Here is a 14,735-nt window from a genome sequence, read left to right on the forward strand (position 1 = left end):
GCTGGAAGCCCTATGGGAATGTACAGAAATCAGACACATTGCAACTCAAATATTTTTTCTACCTGCACTACACAAGCAACTACTTCAAAACTGACATTATGATTTACTTTAAATTTAAAAATCCTGTTTCAAATTACATTGCCAACTATTCTTTATATAAAGAGTAACATAATGTTTTCTATGAAAGTTTCTCTCCAGTGTTCTTAGCAAAGAAATGCTGCTGTCTGACTTTCTGAAGATGAACTGCTGAGCTCCTACAGTACAGAAACAGTGTTGTGATTTAGAATGTACTTCAGTTCACCTTGGACTGACAGCTCTAAAATACACCTGTACTCACATGGATTAGCTCCGTCTGCCACTATTAACATTCGTAAAGAGCTTAGACTGACATCTCTCTGATCCCTCTGAGCCAAAAGTGACCAGTGCATATCACGTGATTTTACTACTGCGACACGGGCTGAAAATTAAAAGAAGAAAATAATTATGGCATGTGTGCAGAACAAAATAAAGACAAAATTTATTAAATTATATAAATATTTTTGTGTATTTACATAAATTTATTAAACAAATTACAAACTACTATTTAATTACTATGACCTGTCTCCAGATGGACTTGATTACAGAATTCAAATGCTTACTATAAACTCAATTAACAGGATGAGAAATAGTCATTGTTAAAGATCTATCAGAATAAGCCATCAAAGTTGCTTATCAATCAATCCATCAGGACATTTAACACTGTACTTGCAGTACTTGATTGCTAAAGCTGAGGCATCACAGTGGCAAAGGAAGTCAGCTGGATAAAATACCAGTGGCCTCACCTACAGCAGACATCTTATACAGATTTTAAATTAATGATGCTTTTTTTTTTTTAAAAAAATAAATCATCAGAGAAGAGGTAGGTAAAGTAATAAATACTTTAAGGTTACCTTTGTACGAGCAGACTTTCTGTATCCATGAAAGTGGATTAACCTTCATTAGCGCATAGGGAATACTGATGACATGCATCCTGTTCATAACACTCTGAGAAAAATATTCAAAAAAAAAGTTTCAAGTGGTTCAAAGAACACACAGAATATCTTTTTAATAAATACACCAATATCTTTTTTAAAAAACACAGCTACAGCATAAATCTCCCGTTTCACTATCAGTGAAAACTATGTGTACAATCAATAAAAATTTAAGATATATCTGTACAGTCTGTTAGTGAAAAGGGACTATTTTATTCATAAAAATATAAATAATTAAATATAGTTCTCAAACTATGGTTTATGACTGCATTCTGATGCTAATGCACTACCCCAAAGAGAATCTTATTGCTGCAGTTTCATTCATTCAAATACTTACTGTTAGTACTCCATGCCAAAGGCCAGCATCTCTTTTGAAATCCAAGACATTTGTTAGTGTTTCAGCTGAAAACAAAGGAAAAAACAGGAAAAAAAGGAAAAATTAGATTTAAAAAGCGGTATATAGGCTGCTTAATTTGAAAGTGTCTTATTTTACTTACTACAATCATCTTAAAAGTACAATTATAGACTAGATTATTACAAAGAATTTAAGACCTAATTTTCAGTTTAATACCACTTCCATGTGTTTGTTACCTTTGCCAAAGAGCTATGCAGACTAAAACATTGCTTTTGATGTCAACTGCTGAAATTTTCAACTAAAAATTGTTGAGCTATATTTGAAAGAATTAAATTAGTGAGAAATATTATCACAGCTGTATTAAATTTTATTCTATGCTTTCTCTGAGAAATTCAAAAGCCTTATGTGATTCAAAACACAAAATCAAAGTTTGGCATAAGATCTAACCTGATTTTAGAAGGATGTCTTTTATTGATCAGATGAAATTTGCTTATCACTGACGTAGGATGATTACATGTAAAAGACATGGTTCTTCAAGGTATGTACTATTCTTGTTAAGTTTTCAGAAAATACAAGAAAATACACAGCTATTTCCCAATAAACAGAACACTTCAGCAAGCCAGCCACATATCCATTCATTCCGTGGGTGACTGAGAACTCCAAGGGCTCTAAGACACATAAGTCGTCCCAGCCATAGAATCATAAAGGTTGGAAAAGACCTCCAAGATCATTTGGTCTAACCACCCCCCTACTGCCAATATCATCCACTAAATCATGCCCCTAAGCACCACGTTCAACCTTTCCTTAAACACCCCCAGGCATGGTGACTCCGCCACCTCCCTCATGAGTCTGTATACAAGGAAATGTGCATCTTCTATATCCTCAAATATTTTCAACAATCAGGAAAAGTGGAGTGCATATATAAGTGTTGGCTGGAGAAAGCTGTCGGCAGTTTCACAGTCTTATGACAAATTTTGTATGATGCTCAGAGAGAGAATCTGAAGTATGAGAAAGTATCTAAAGCTTATCTAAAGTTCTTTTAAGACAGTAGACATGATTTTGCAATGCAGTTTTCCTGGATAATCAAAGCTATAATCATCATTTTAAAGTTGTAGCTAACCTACCTTCTGAATAGCCACATGCCTGAGTCAATGCATGACAGTGTGCCAGCATGGAAGCATGAGATATAGTAATGCCCACTGTGCTCCCCTCTTTACTTGTTTTGTACTGAAAAGAGAAAGTTTACACGCTCATTAGTTTAACAACAAAATAAAGAAAATTTACAGTAGTGAACTTAAAGGATATTTTATTATAAAAAGGAGGTGATTTTTTTTTTAAAATAATCAAAGAGCTATGTAAGAGATGCATTTATGTTCAGCAAATAGTCTAATACCATAGGAAACCTGACCATTTCTCTACCCCAATTAAACAGATTCTCCCAGGGATCCCAAAATGCCAGTATAACCACTCACACGCCAGTTTTCCTGGTAACCTTGAGGAAAACACTCTTGTTCCACAATTATACATATTATAGTCATCTTTTTTGTAGCATCAGAAGATTAAAGGAAGAAAATGTGCTGTGACATAAATGGGAATAGTGTAACAATAAGTTAGGCATATTATACTGGATCACCTCAATATAAGCAATCTCAGCACTGGCATCCCGTACTTGCGGATGCCAGTCCTTAGCTGGTTTTGCCAGATGTTTCCCATCAATCACAAACCAAATGAGACGAGGCCAACCTTCAAATTAAAAAAAAAAAAAAAAAAAGTTAGTATCATTACACTTCCAAAATACTTTTTCCCCCCAGTACTCTGGGATAACGACAGGTAGCAAGTAAAGGCTGCAGCATCACACCCCTGACAGGAAGAAGAAGCACTAAGTACTCTCTTGACAATTATGGCAGTTTTTCTTTATACATAAGCTAGAAACATGCAAGCAATCTCAAAGAGGTGGCTTAACACCAACAATCAATACACACATCCTTTATCCCATAAAGAAACTTGAGTAGCTCAGAAACATACCTTTGAACGTAACTACCTCACCAGTCTGAGCTTTAGGAAGGCCTTTTTGACAAGCATCAGTGGTTAAAGCTAGTGTTACTCCACAACTGCCCAAAAGAAATCCAATTTGCTGGCTGCCTGCATCCTACAGAGAAACAATGTTTTAGCAAACTTAGTAATAAATCACACTTTAGCAGTTTACTGCAACTTTTCCATGTTTTGAAATTAAGACGAATGATACCACAGGAAAAGAAAATCCTAGGTCAAAAGATTTTTTTTTTGTTAGCACTGAACTTTACACTCAAAATGCATCAACTTTTGCTTAGTGCCAACTATTTGGCAGTAGATCTGACAAACAATAGAAGCAAAACAATGTTTGTGCATGCTTCTCGAACCCTGCAGGGAAGTTCATATATTCTGGCAAAAACACAGAGCTGGTCTTATGCTGCCTCTGAGTCCTGAGGCACTGAAGAACAGAGCCTGTAGCTTTTCAGGCCTGACTTCACACCTCTTCTAATAACTTCAACATTTGTGGGATTATCCACATATTTGCAAAACTGTGATGTCTCTGCCTGTCTCTGTTCCCATTACTTAGACTGGGAGCTGAAAATACCACATTTCTGTTTTATATTTCGAGAAATAATTTCACACATCTTTTCAAAAAAATTAAATCTACAAGTATACATCCTAAAATAGCTAACTTCTTAGCTTCATAGATTTTTCTCCCTTCTCTAAATATTATACATTTTATGAACATATAACATGTATTTACAGTTGGTAAACTACTGAGAAGCAGAGTTAGTAATTTAGCTGATGCATCATACTGCTTTCAAAAGTGCAGGATCTGAGGGATCCCATTTAAGATTTGGACTGCGCCACTTCATTTGTGAAGCCAAAAAACTTTGAATATATTTGCCTACCTTTCTGGTTAGTGGAACTTCTATTGGGACAGGAATAAGTTCTGCCAGGAGACATCCATAAAAAGCCACCATAAACATAACTGGATCACTATTAGGAAATACAAGAGCTACCTACAAAAATACATTAAAAAACATGAAATGCTTTTTGTTGTTATTTGGAGGGGGATGTTTTTTTAAGGTTGTGGGAAAAAACTGTCATAACACTGTTGGGGTCACAAACTAGGAGCAGACATACTGAATGCTATGATAATACAGTATTAAAAATCACAGTATTACAAAGCTTTCTTTAGCTAAAACTGTTCCACACTATTTTATCCATGTAGACCACCTCAAACAAACCTACCCGGTCTCCAGGCTTCAGCAGTGGTTCATTCCTAGTGGTTAGCTTGTTTAGCAGGGTATATGCTAACTTCAAGCTCCGACTCCACAGTTTGCCTAAAGATGATGCAGAAATCAAAGAAATAGAGGCTAAAATCGCAGCATTTAGCTGGCAAATGTCGATGCTTTATATACGCACAAGTTGGTTGTATGAGAACAGAATTAGTGGTCACACAAGTATTCTGGAAAAGTGAACACTGCTTTTGCAAAAGCAATCATACCACAGAAACCTGCTGATCTCATCCAAGGTATCAGTGCACACGCACACACACAAACACATAGTCTGGTTGATATAACCTAAGTGCATTTCCAAAAAAAAACTAGTAAGACTCCTTATTAAGGGTTCTTAGAGAAATCAAACTGCCTGGTATAAAAACAAAAATCCTAATTTGGCCAAAAAGTAACTGAAATTTAAGAAACAAAGGGTACGAATAAATGCCATAATACCCAGCTCTGTGAAATGCCAGTTCAGTGCTCAATAGTCATCTACACAGCCTTCAATAATTCAGAACAAAAAATGCATCCAAACTATTAAATACAAAGACAAAAACCTAACTACTTATTTGACGCAGTATAAAAGACAATCTTCAATAATCCTCCAAAAAGAAGAAGAGTATTTATTAAAACAAACAACTCTTCATAAAAAGTTAAGCAACAGCAAAACCCTTCCACTGTTAATGGCAAATTAAAGCATGTAGAACCCAGGGAGCCACACTGTAGCATGCATTTGGTACAGTTTTCTAGTATGGTGTCTCAGACTCCTGTCCATGCTCAATCCCTTCAGACCATGTAGCAACCATCAGTTAATTTGTGTTTGTCAGTCTCAAACTTCCTCAATTCAACATTTTTTTTTGCTGTATAACTTATATATGCAAGTTTATATATTATAAATTTTATATATATGTATATTAAAAAAAAAACACACAACAAAAACACAAAAGAGGTGCAGGACTCAAGTTCATCAAAATAAATACTATGGCTTTGTGATCTGCCCAGAGAAGTAGGCAGAGTCCAAGTACAGTTTAGAACTTGGCTTCTTTTTATTTTTGTTTGTTCATTTCGTTTTTTAAACATACAACTAAACATGATCTTCTAAACAGTTTTCACTTTCTTAAAGTTCCTCTGCAAGGTAATGAAACTAATGCACCTACTCAATTATATTTTCCCTAAGCATACTTCACCTGCAAGAATGCAAACAAGAAAATTAAATATTCCAACGTACTGCGTGATTAAATGTAAGCAACATGCTGCAGAGTTAGCTACCCTGAGGGATAAGATTACCTTCAAAAAAAACCCACAATTACCGTCATTTTTCTAGTTCACTGATACAGTGAAGTCTCGCTTCCCTCAATAATATCCTGAAGTACAAGTTTTCTCTAAAAGGATATGCAAGAACATACATGCACACTAAAGCATTCTATCTACTTTGGGAATCTTAAGAGTCCATTAGTAGTCATCTGCTACTTTCTTCTATTTTACATCAGTCTCTTTTTAGCTTTCTTTTGCAGGTTTTTTAAAGCAAATTGTTATATATTATATACATATATTATATATATATATTATATTACAAATAGCCACTTGTAAAGAACTGATGTTATTATTTTCCCTTTGTTAACTTTCAAAATTCTTTTTCATATACAATGAACTTTTAACTTGTATTTGAATAGAAATCTCAAATGATCTGTCCTGAACAGTCAGCCCCTCCTAAATAAAGCCAATTGTTCATTTCACAATGAACACCTAATTCTTTCTTACAGTTTTCACCAATACCTACCGTAGGTAAGTGTATAAATAGCTTTCCCAGTTGTATCCAAAGCAGTCAGACACGGGGATTTTGGCTGCGTAGTTCCCCAGCGCTGCAGGGCAGCCAGCAGAGAAGGTGGCCAGTTGGTTACCACACCTAAGGGTTCACCTTTAAGAACACTCATCTGATTTCCTTCAGGCTTTGGTTGATTTGGGTCAGGCTGTTGCACTAAAAACGGAGAACAGTGAAGTGGCAGAATGTCAATCTTTACCAAAAGTGCAAATTACATTTAAAAGATAATTCTATGAACCATTCTCATCCTTCCTCAGAGTTATTACTGCTTGTACCCTGCTTTATGATGATGCCATGCTAATCATCTGTTGGCTTCACAAAAAATAATTACCATCACTTTGTAGTTCTGATTCCACATTATTCAAAGAAGCTGGCCACAGGAACAGAATTTGAATCCTGACTTCACTTTTTCTCTACTATGGGAGGATATTATTTTCTTCTGTTTGTTCTGCATATCTATTTAAATGAAAGCCTACTCCAAATCAAGAATCATCATCAGAAAGAATGCCTTCAGTGCCAAATGAACAAGCATTCTCACTGCACCATATTCTCAAAAGGCGATGAAGAAAAACACTATGCTTCTGTTACAGTACCTCGAAACACAAGTCAGTTGAAATGTTCCTGGTATGGATTATCCACTAATAAAAAATTGCATAGCTCACAGAGAATTTTGCTTGATTTCATACACTTCAAGAAAAGTTTGCCGGAAAATTCCTCAGGGAAATACTAGAACTGCAGTAACTTCCTATTCTAAAGGATCAAATAAACAGTGTAGGGAATCTACTAACAGCTGCTCAGAATGTAGCATTGAGAACAAAATTTTTATTTAATCTTAAGAGCAAAAATCATTCTCCAACATTAAGTGATGCTGCTGGTTTTAAAGAAGGCTAAATATCAGTAAGTGACTGTGTTTTCTTTCTGCCTAGACATACGCATGCAGAACAGAAAATGAAACTGTTTAGCTGAGCAATATCTACAGAGTACAAACAAGCACTATACTTTCATACAGTACATGTGACATTGCACAGTGCCCTCTAGGCGTTTAATTCCTCTGAACCTCTAATATCATGAAACATTCTGGATTCCAAAAAGAGGGTATTAACACACATGCAAGCAATGTTATCGTAATAAATTCCAGTCACACATAAGTAACCTTTTTCATTTAAGCATATTTCAGCACTGACCAGCTAAAAAGCAGCTTTTCAGAACAAGAGGTGGGGGGTGTTCATAGAAAGATGCTGAATGCAAGTCAACAATGTGCTCTCATAGCACAGAGTCAAAGGCATCCTGGGCTATTTGGTGAACAGGCATATATATAGCCAGAAGGGTGAGAGGAGGAACTATTTCCCTGTGTTGGTAACTCATCAAAAGCTCTCCTATCTGGAGAGTATTGTTCTGATTCTGGGTTCCCAAAGACATTCATGCACTGATGGGAATCCACTGGAGAAACACTAAGGTCACTACAGGGTTGGTGCCAATGACATATGAGGAGGGGTGCAGAACCTGGGACTGTTCACCGTAAGAAAAGTCAGCTAAGGAGGGAATCCTACTTCTGTCTACAGCTACCTAATTGGAGGACATGGAAAAAGAGACAGATTTCTTCCAGAGCTGCACTGTGATGGAAGAAAGACAGAAAAGGCAAAAGCTGGAACATGGGAAATCCCAACCAGATATACATAAACCCTTTTTTCTGCTGTGAAGCTGGTCAAACACTGGCACAGTGTCCAGACAGGCCATGGAATTCCTGTCTTAGGAGAACTCAGAACTTGACTAGACACAGCCCTCAGCAGCCTGACCTAGTCAGACCTGCCTTGAACAGCAGGTTGGTCAGAGGCTTCCAGAGGTCCATCCTGTCATCAGTTACACTTTGGTTATGCCTTGATTTACTCCAGTGAGTACCCACTATAAATTCACTGATTACTGTAAGACCAGGTATAGAATGTCTGCAGCAAAAAGTGACTGTATGCCCATCACAAAACATGATACAATTTCTGAATCTCCCAGTGTAGTTCTTAACAAAGGCGTGAATAGAAATTCTCCAAATATATGTAAATCACTGTCTCTAGTATTCACCAGCTCATCACACTGGTCCAAACTGAGCTGAATCAGATTTTCCAAAGCAAGGGAGGTAAACAGAGTACAAGTACACTGAGTAGGAGTGTTGAGTTGAAGATTAGCTTTTTTTTCTGTTGTTGTTATATTAGAGACAGAAAGGTCATATATCATAATTCTATCACAATTTTTTTTGGTGGGAGAAGAAAGGACGAAAACAATACTTGTTAAGACATAACAGTTCTTTCTTGAATTGATTACACAAAGAGTGAAATTTTTATTTAAAAGAAAACTAACCTTCTAGCAGTTCTTCAAAATCATCAACAAAAAACTCTTTCAAAGGTGGGCGCTTTGGTCTTTTCAAGGTATTTAGAAGCTGCTGGATTTTAGAGGACACCCTGCTATTCACTGGGACACCTGTCAAGGAGAAAAGATATTACTTACCATGTATTAATAAACGTACAATAAAATATAAGCTTCCACACTGCTGACAACGTCACTCAAAGCTCAGTATAGTTTTCAGATGGAAGAGTTACTCAAAATGAGTAGCTTGTTTGGAAAAACAAACAAAAAAAAGCTTGAATAAATAACAGTTTCAAACACAGATTTATTTGTTTGTATTGGGCTGACATAGAAAGGTTTTGGTAGCAGAGGGGCTATGGGGGTTGGCGTATGCAAGAAGAGTCCAGGAACTGCCCCGTGTTAGAGAAAAACCAGCTCCAGTTGATTCCAAAAGGGACCCACCACTGGCCAGAGCTGAGCCAACAAGCAATGTTGGTTGTGCCTCTGAGAGAGCAAATTTAAGAAAGGGGAAAAACAAAACAAAACAAAAACTGCTGTGCAACAGCTGCTGGCCAGAGCTGAGCCAGTAAGTGATATTATCTGTGCCTCTGTGAGAGCATATTTAAGAAAGGGGAAAAAAAACCAAACAACTGCTGGGGAACAGCAGCTGGGAGAGAGAGGAGTGAGAAACAGAGAGAAAGAATTCTGCAGACTTCACGGTCAGTGAAGAAGGAGGGCAGGAGGTGCTCCAGGCGCCAGAGCAGAAGTTCCCCTGAGGCCTGTGCAGAGGCCCCTGGTGGAGCAGGCTGTCCCCCTGCAGCCCGTGGGTCCCACACGGAGCAGATCTCCACGCTGCAGCCCGTGGAGGAGCCCCCGGTGGAGCAGGTGAATGTGGCCTGGAGGAGGCTGCGGCCCATGGAGAGCCCCCGCAGGAGCAGGCCCCGGGCCAGAGCTGCAGCCTGTGGAGAGGAGCCCACGCAGGAGCAGGGGGTCTGGGGGAAGCTGCTGCCCATGGGGGACCCGTGTTAGAGCAGTCCACTCCTGAAGTACTGCACCCCACAGTATGGACCCATATCTGGAGCAGTTCTTGAAGAGCTGCTGCCTGTGGGAAGCCCATGTAGGATCACTTCAGGAAGGACTGCATCCTGTGGGAGGGACCCCATGTTGGAGCAGGGGAAGAGAGAGACCACGAAGGAACGGCAGAGATGAAGTATTATGGATTGACTGCAAACCTCATTCACTGTTCCCCTGCACCACTTGGGGGAAGGAGGTAGAAGAGGGCAGATGAGGGGGGAAGGTGTTTTTAGTTTGCTTTTAGTTTCTCACTGCTCTAGTTCATTAGTGATAAGCAATAAATTAATCTCCCTATGCTGAGTCTGTTTTGCCTGTAACAGTAATTGATGAGTGATCTCTCTATCCTTATCTCAACCCTTGAGACTATTTTCATGGTATTATATCCCTCTGTTCCTTTCAGGAGGAGGAGTGAGAGAGTGGCGTTGTGGAGTTTAGCTAGGCATCAGTGTAAAATCACCACAGTCCTTTAAAACAATGCTGTTTCCTAGCTATCTGACTGATACATATACCTTCTCATACTTTAATCTACATTTTACATTCAGTCAGTACTGAAGTGTGAAAATGGAATAAAGAGCTTTGGAAAAAATAAGTGAATCTTTCAATATTTTATACTGCTAGCAAACAACAACCACAACACAAAACCATGTTGTATGCTGATTTTCATTTGCATATGTGGTATACTTATTTATAATCAATAGCATTTAACAATGCATGTTTGTTTATATTTGATTTTTTGAGACAATACATATTTAAAATGTGAGATTAAAGGGCTTTTGCTGCCTTTTACTATAAAAATATACTGAAATGGTGACATGGATTCCACTGGCTTCCCAGTGGCAGAGCATGGGAAATGCAAAACAGCTTCCTTTCCTTTTGCAGTCTGACATACACAGCATAGTACTGCAGAGCTTTGGAGGGGTTATGACACACGATGTTATCCATCTGCTTATTCAGAAAAAGGGACATAGATGGAAAGGTGGGAGGTTTATAATACAATCACCATCTGCAGTTTCCAAAATGCTGCTGTTGAAGCCTCTGGGAACTCCTCGTACTGATGCTAGTTGTGGTCGCTCATGATGCAAGTGTTCCACCAGACCAGTGGTTACATCAGGAGGTGCAGAGTGATTATCTGTAGAAATGTAAGAATGACATGGGAACTCATCAGTCACGTTAAGACTCAGTACATCCAAAGTTGCTTGTTACAGCCTTCTTGCTATTCTTGTTACAGTCTTCTTGCTATTCCTCACACGTTTTGTGCACCGCTGCTCACAATAGAAAAAGCATTGGGTTTCCTAAGGCATGATGTGGTATGGCCTGACATGACAAGCTGTTTAATTTCAATGGTGTGTGATACAAGCAGTTAATATTTAAATGTTTTATAATGTACATTTACATAGGGAAAACAGGGCAATTCTCAAATTCTCATATACTCAAGGGGCTCGAGAAACACCTTATAACAACCTTGAGGCAAGAACCTGCATTGCTTGGAACTGCATTGCGTTTCTGTACTACTAAAAGAATGCTAGCAAGTATTGTCATCCCAAAATTGTGACCTATTTTATGGAATGATTTTGTGCGCAATCACAAGTTAAGATATTCAAGTATTTGGAAGAAGTGTTCAAATAAGGAACACCTGAAGTACTATTATCAAGAATTGGAGGCCTGAAATGTTCAGAATCCTAATGAATAAGAATAGAACTGTAACAGGAAAAATCTTACGAACACAATGCTGCACTGTGCTGGAAGAACTGGATGCGGTCACACAGCTTGCCAGTGATAGAACGCTTGAAGAACCTTTGTATGCCACAAATTCTGCAGTAAGAACCCTAGGGAGATAGCCTAGGTAAATAAGCCTAGGGAGATAAAGGTAATGCTGGGAAATACATGTATTAACCCACTCTTTTTGAGGAATTGATTAGCGCTAACATAAAAAGTATTTCTAGCTCTGTTCACAGATTTCCAGAGCTTAATACAAACCACCAATACAGCTCTAAGCAGTTTTAGTGGGATCACCAGAAGAAAATGTTAAATCCATTCTCATACTTTCCAGCCATCATCACTGCAATGACAATTGTTGTATTAGGGAGATCTGTCTTGCCAGGTACTAAGCAAGGACCACAAATTTCTTTCCTATGGGTAAAGATACAAGAAGGACAAAATATCACTTGATCCAAAAAAGGTGGGAGTTAAAACCAGTAACAAGAAAACATGGCAACACAGCTAAGCCACAACACTTTATCAGTGGAAATCCCCAAAATACCATTCTGCATATAATATGTCATAACCACTAAGCTTTAAAGTGACTCAGAGCATAAATCTATTCCATGCACTTGACATCATGTGCATATGGATACAAATATAACAATCAAGAGAGAGAACAATACACACACACACACTACGCAACTTGGTGCACTTGGGTCAGAAGCTGAAATGCTGAAAGGATACGGGTTTTGCCATGCACTTTCCTGTTGGGCAAAAAGCAATCTTCCATCCGCATATTCGAGACAGATTTTTGAAACACAGAAGCTCTGCAACTAGATGCACAGACAGTAACACAAGGAAGAAGCTATTTGGGAACAGATACAGAAGTTCTGTGTACTTGTGAACAGTTCAAAGAAATCACACAAGAAAACGAAAATTCTTGGAAAACAAACAAAAAACAATCAACCCAACTGAAAACAAACGCATAAAATAACTATACATGGAGGTGCTGCTCTACAGCATTCAGGTATTTCACAAGCATCTCAGAGCCAAGTTTCACGCAAATCAATGTCCCTAATCACAGAAAAAAAAATGACAGGGGTGCTTATGAACAACAGCTCTGTTGTCCACAGGTACTTTATCCTACACACAGCAGAGAACAGATCCTTCCTCGCAATTCTGCCCTGAGAAGGCAAAATTATTTCTATGCATGTAAAAGGAGTAATTCCAATTTTCAGGATTTATGCTCAGATGAAAATTACATTAGCCTCATTAATTATTTAGGCATTTTATTCATGTATGCCCATAAAAATCCATGAAATTAATCTGTATCATCTAGAGATACTGTGACAAAGCACATAAAAAGAAAAGCTGATAAAGCATCTGTGAACAGACTTGTAACTTGGGGACTAAAGTTAATTGGATTTACACTGAAGTACCTTTCAATTACCGATTAGAAGGCACAGAGATAAATGTAAAGGAAGGCAGTAGTCCAAGAAAAAAAAAGTATGATATACAATACAGAAATCTAAAAGCTAGACATCAGTCAGAAAGTGATCTCTAAAGAAGAACCTTATACTGAAGATTCAAAGACTTTAGAAAAGTTCTGACCTAATGTGATGGTTTTACTCAGGTGGGCAGCCGAGCTCCAACACAACCTCTCACTCCCCTCCTCAAAGAGAAAGGGGGAGAGAATACGATGCATGGGGCTCAAGGGTTGAGATAAGGATGGGGAGATTGTTCAACAATTATCATGACGGGCAAAAGAGACTCAGAGTAGGGAGTTAGTAAGATTTATTGCCTATTACTAACAAGCTAGAAAAGTGCCCCACTGTAGTGGGGGCACCATAGGCATGGCCTCTGTGAGAAGAATCTAGAAGCTGCCCCATGTTAGATAAGGGCCCCGCTGCTGGCCAGAGCTGAGCCAGTAAGTGATATTATCTGTGCCTCTGTGAGAGCACATTTAAGAAAGGGGAAAAACAAACAAACAAAAAAACAAAACAAAACAACAACAAAAAAAACCACACCACAACTGCTGGGGAACAGCAACTGGGAGAGAGAGGAGTGAGAAACAGAGAGAAAGAATTCTGCAGACACCAAGGGCAGTGCAGCAGGAGGCAGGAGGTGCTCCAGGCAGGCATCAGCAGTTCCCTGCGGCCTGTGGAGAGGCCTCTGGTGGAGCAGGCCATCCCCCTGCAGCCCATGGGTCCCACACGGAGCAGATCTCCACGCTGCAGCCTGTGGAAGAGCCCCCGGTGGAGCAGGTGGATGTGGCCTGGAGGAGGCTGCGGCCCATGGAGAGGAGCCCACGCAGGTGCAGGGGTCTAGGGGGAGCTGCCGCCTGTGGGGGACCCAGGTTGGAGCTGAGTGCTCCTGATGGATGGACCCCATGGTACGGACCCATATCTGGAGCAGTTCTTGAAGAGCTGCTGCCTGTGGGAAGCCCCCGCAGGATCAGTTCGGGAAGGACGGCATCCTGTGGGAGGGACCCCACGTGGAGCAGGGGCAGAGAGTGACTGTGAAGGAGCAGCGGAGACGAAGTGCCATAGACTGACCACAACTCCCATTCCCCTGTTCCCCTGTGCTGCTCAGGGGGAGGAGATAGAAGAGGGTGGATGGGGGGAAGGTGAGTACTAAAGCTGCCAAAATCTGAAACCATCAGGAATAATGCATGTGATACACACTGCATAGCACTAAAAACACAAGAACTTCATCATGTACCGTGCTTTGAGGCCCACAGCAGCTTGAGTGAGTCCAGAGGAGGCCACAAGGATGATCAGAGGGCTGGAACACCTCTCCTAAGAAGACTAAGAAGAAAGACTGAGAGCTGGGGTTGTTCAGCCTGGAAAAGAGAAGGCTGTGGGGAGATCTTATAGTGTCCTTCCACTTCCTAAAGGGGGCGCACAGGAAAGCTGGGGAGGGAGTCTTTCGGGGAGTGTGGTGACAGGACAAGTAGTAATTGTTTTAAACTAAAAAAAACGTTAGGTTTAGATTAGATATTCAGAAGAAATTCTTTACTGGGTGTAGCGAGGCACTGGAAAAGACTGCCCAAAGAAGATGGATGCCCCAGCCCTGGAAATGCTCAAGGACAGGTTGGAAGGGGCTTGGAGCAACCTGGTCTAGTGGAAGGTGTCCCTGCCCAT

At 39.5% G+C, this 14,735-nt stretch overlaps 1 protein-coding gene across 8 annotated transcripts in view; it reads right to left on the bottom strand.

Annotated features, from left to right (window-relative positions):
• The window catches only part of DIP2A (disco interacting protein 2 homolog A), a 118,148-nt gene that overhangs the window by 41,204 nt on the left and 62,209 nt on the right, over positions 1-14,735 (bottom strand). For all 8 annotated transcript variants that reach the window (XM_083842341.1, XM_083842339.1, XM_083842340.1 and 5 more), the window contains 11 exons: positions 10,892-11,020; positions 8,833-8,952; positions 6,442-6,639; positions 4,629-4,724; positions 4,290-4,396; positions 3,391-3,514; positions 2,999-3,108; positions 2,490-2,592; positions 1,348-1,412; positions 930-1,023; positions 338-457 (listed from right to left, as the gene is read on the bottom strand). In XM_083842341.1, the coding sequence (XP_083698467.1) occupies positions 338-457; positions 930-1,023; positions 1,348-1,412; positions 2,490-2,592; positions 2,999-3,108; positions 3,391-3,514; positions 4,290-4,396; positions 4,629-4,724; positions 6,442-6,639; positions 8,833-8,952; positions 10,892-11,020 (1,266 nt within the window). The remainder of the gene's footprint in view (positions 1-337; positions 458-929; positions 1,024-1,347; positions 1,413-2,489; positions 2,593-2,998; positions 3,109-3,390; positions 3,515-4,289; positions 4,397-4,628; positions 4,725-6,441; positions 6,640-8,832; positions 8,953-10,891; positions 11,021-14,735) is intronic.

The sequence above is a fragment of the Anser anser genome, assembly GCF_964211835.1.
Source record: "Anser anser genome assembly, chromosome: 6".
NCBI classification, from domain to species: Eukaryota; Metazoa; Chordata; class Aves; order Anseriformes; family Anatidae; genus Anser; species Anser anser.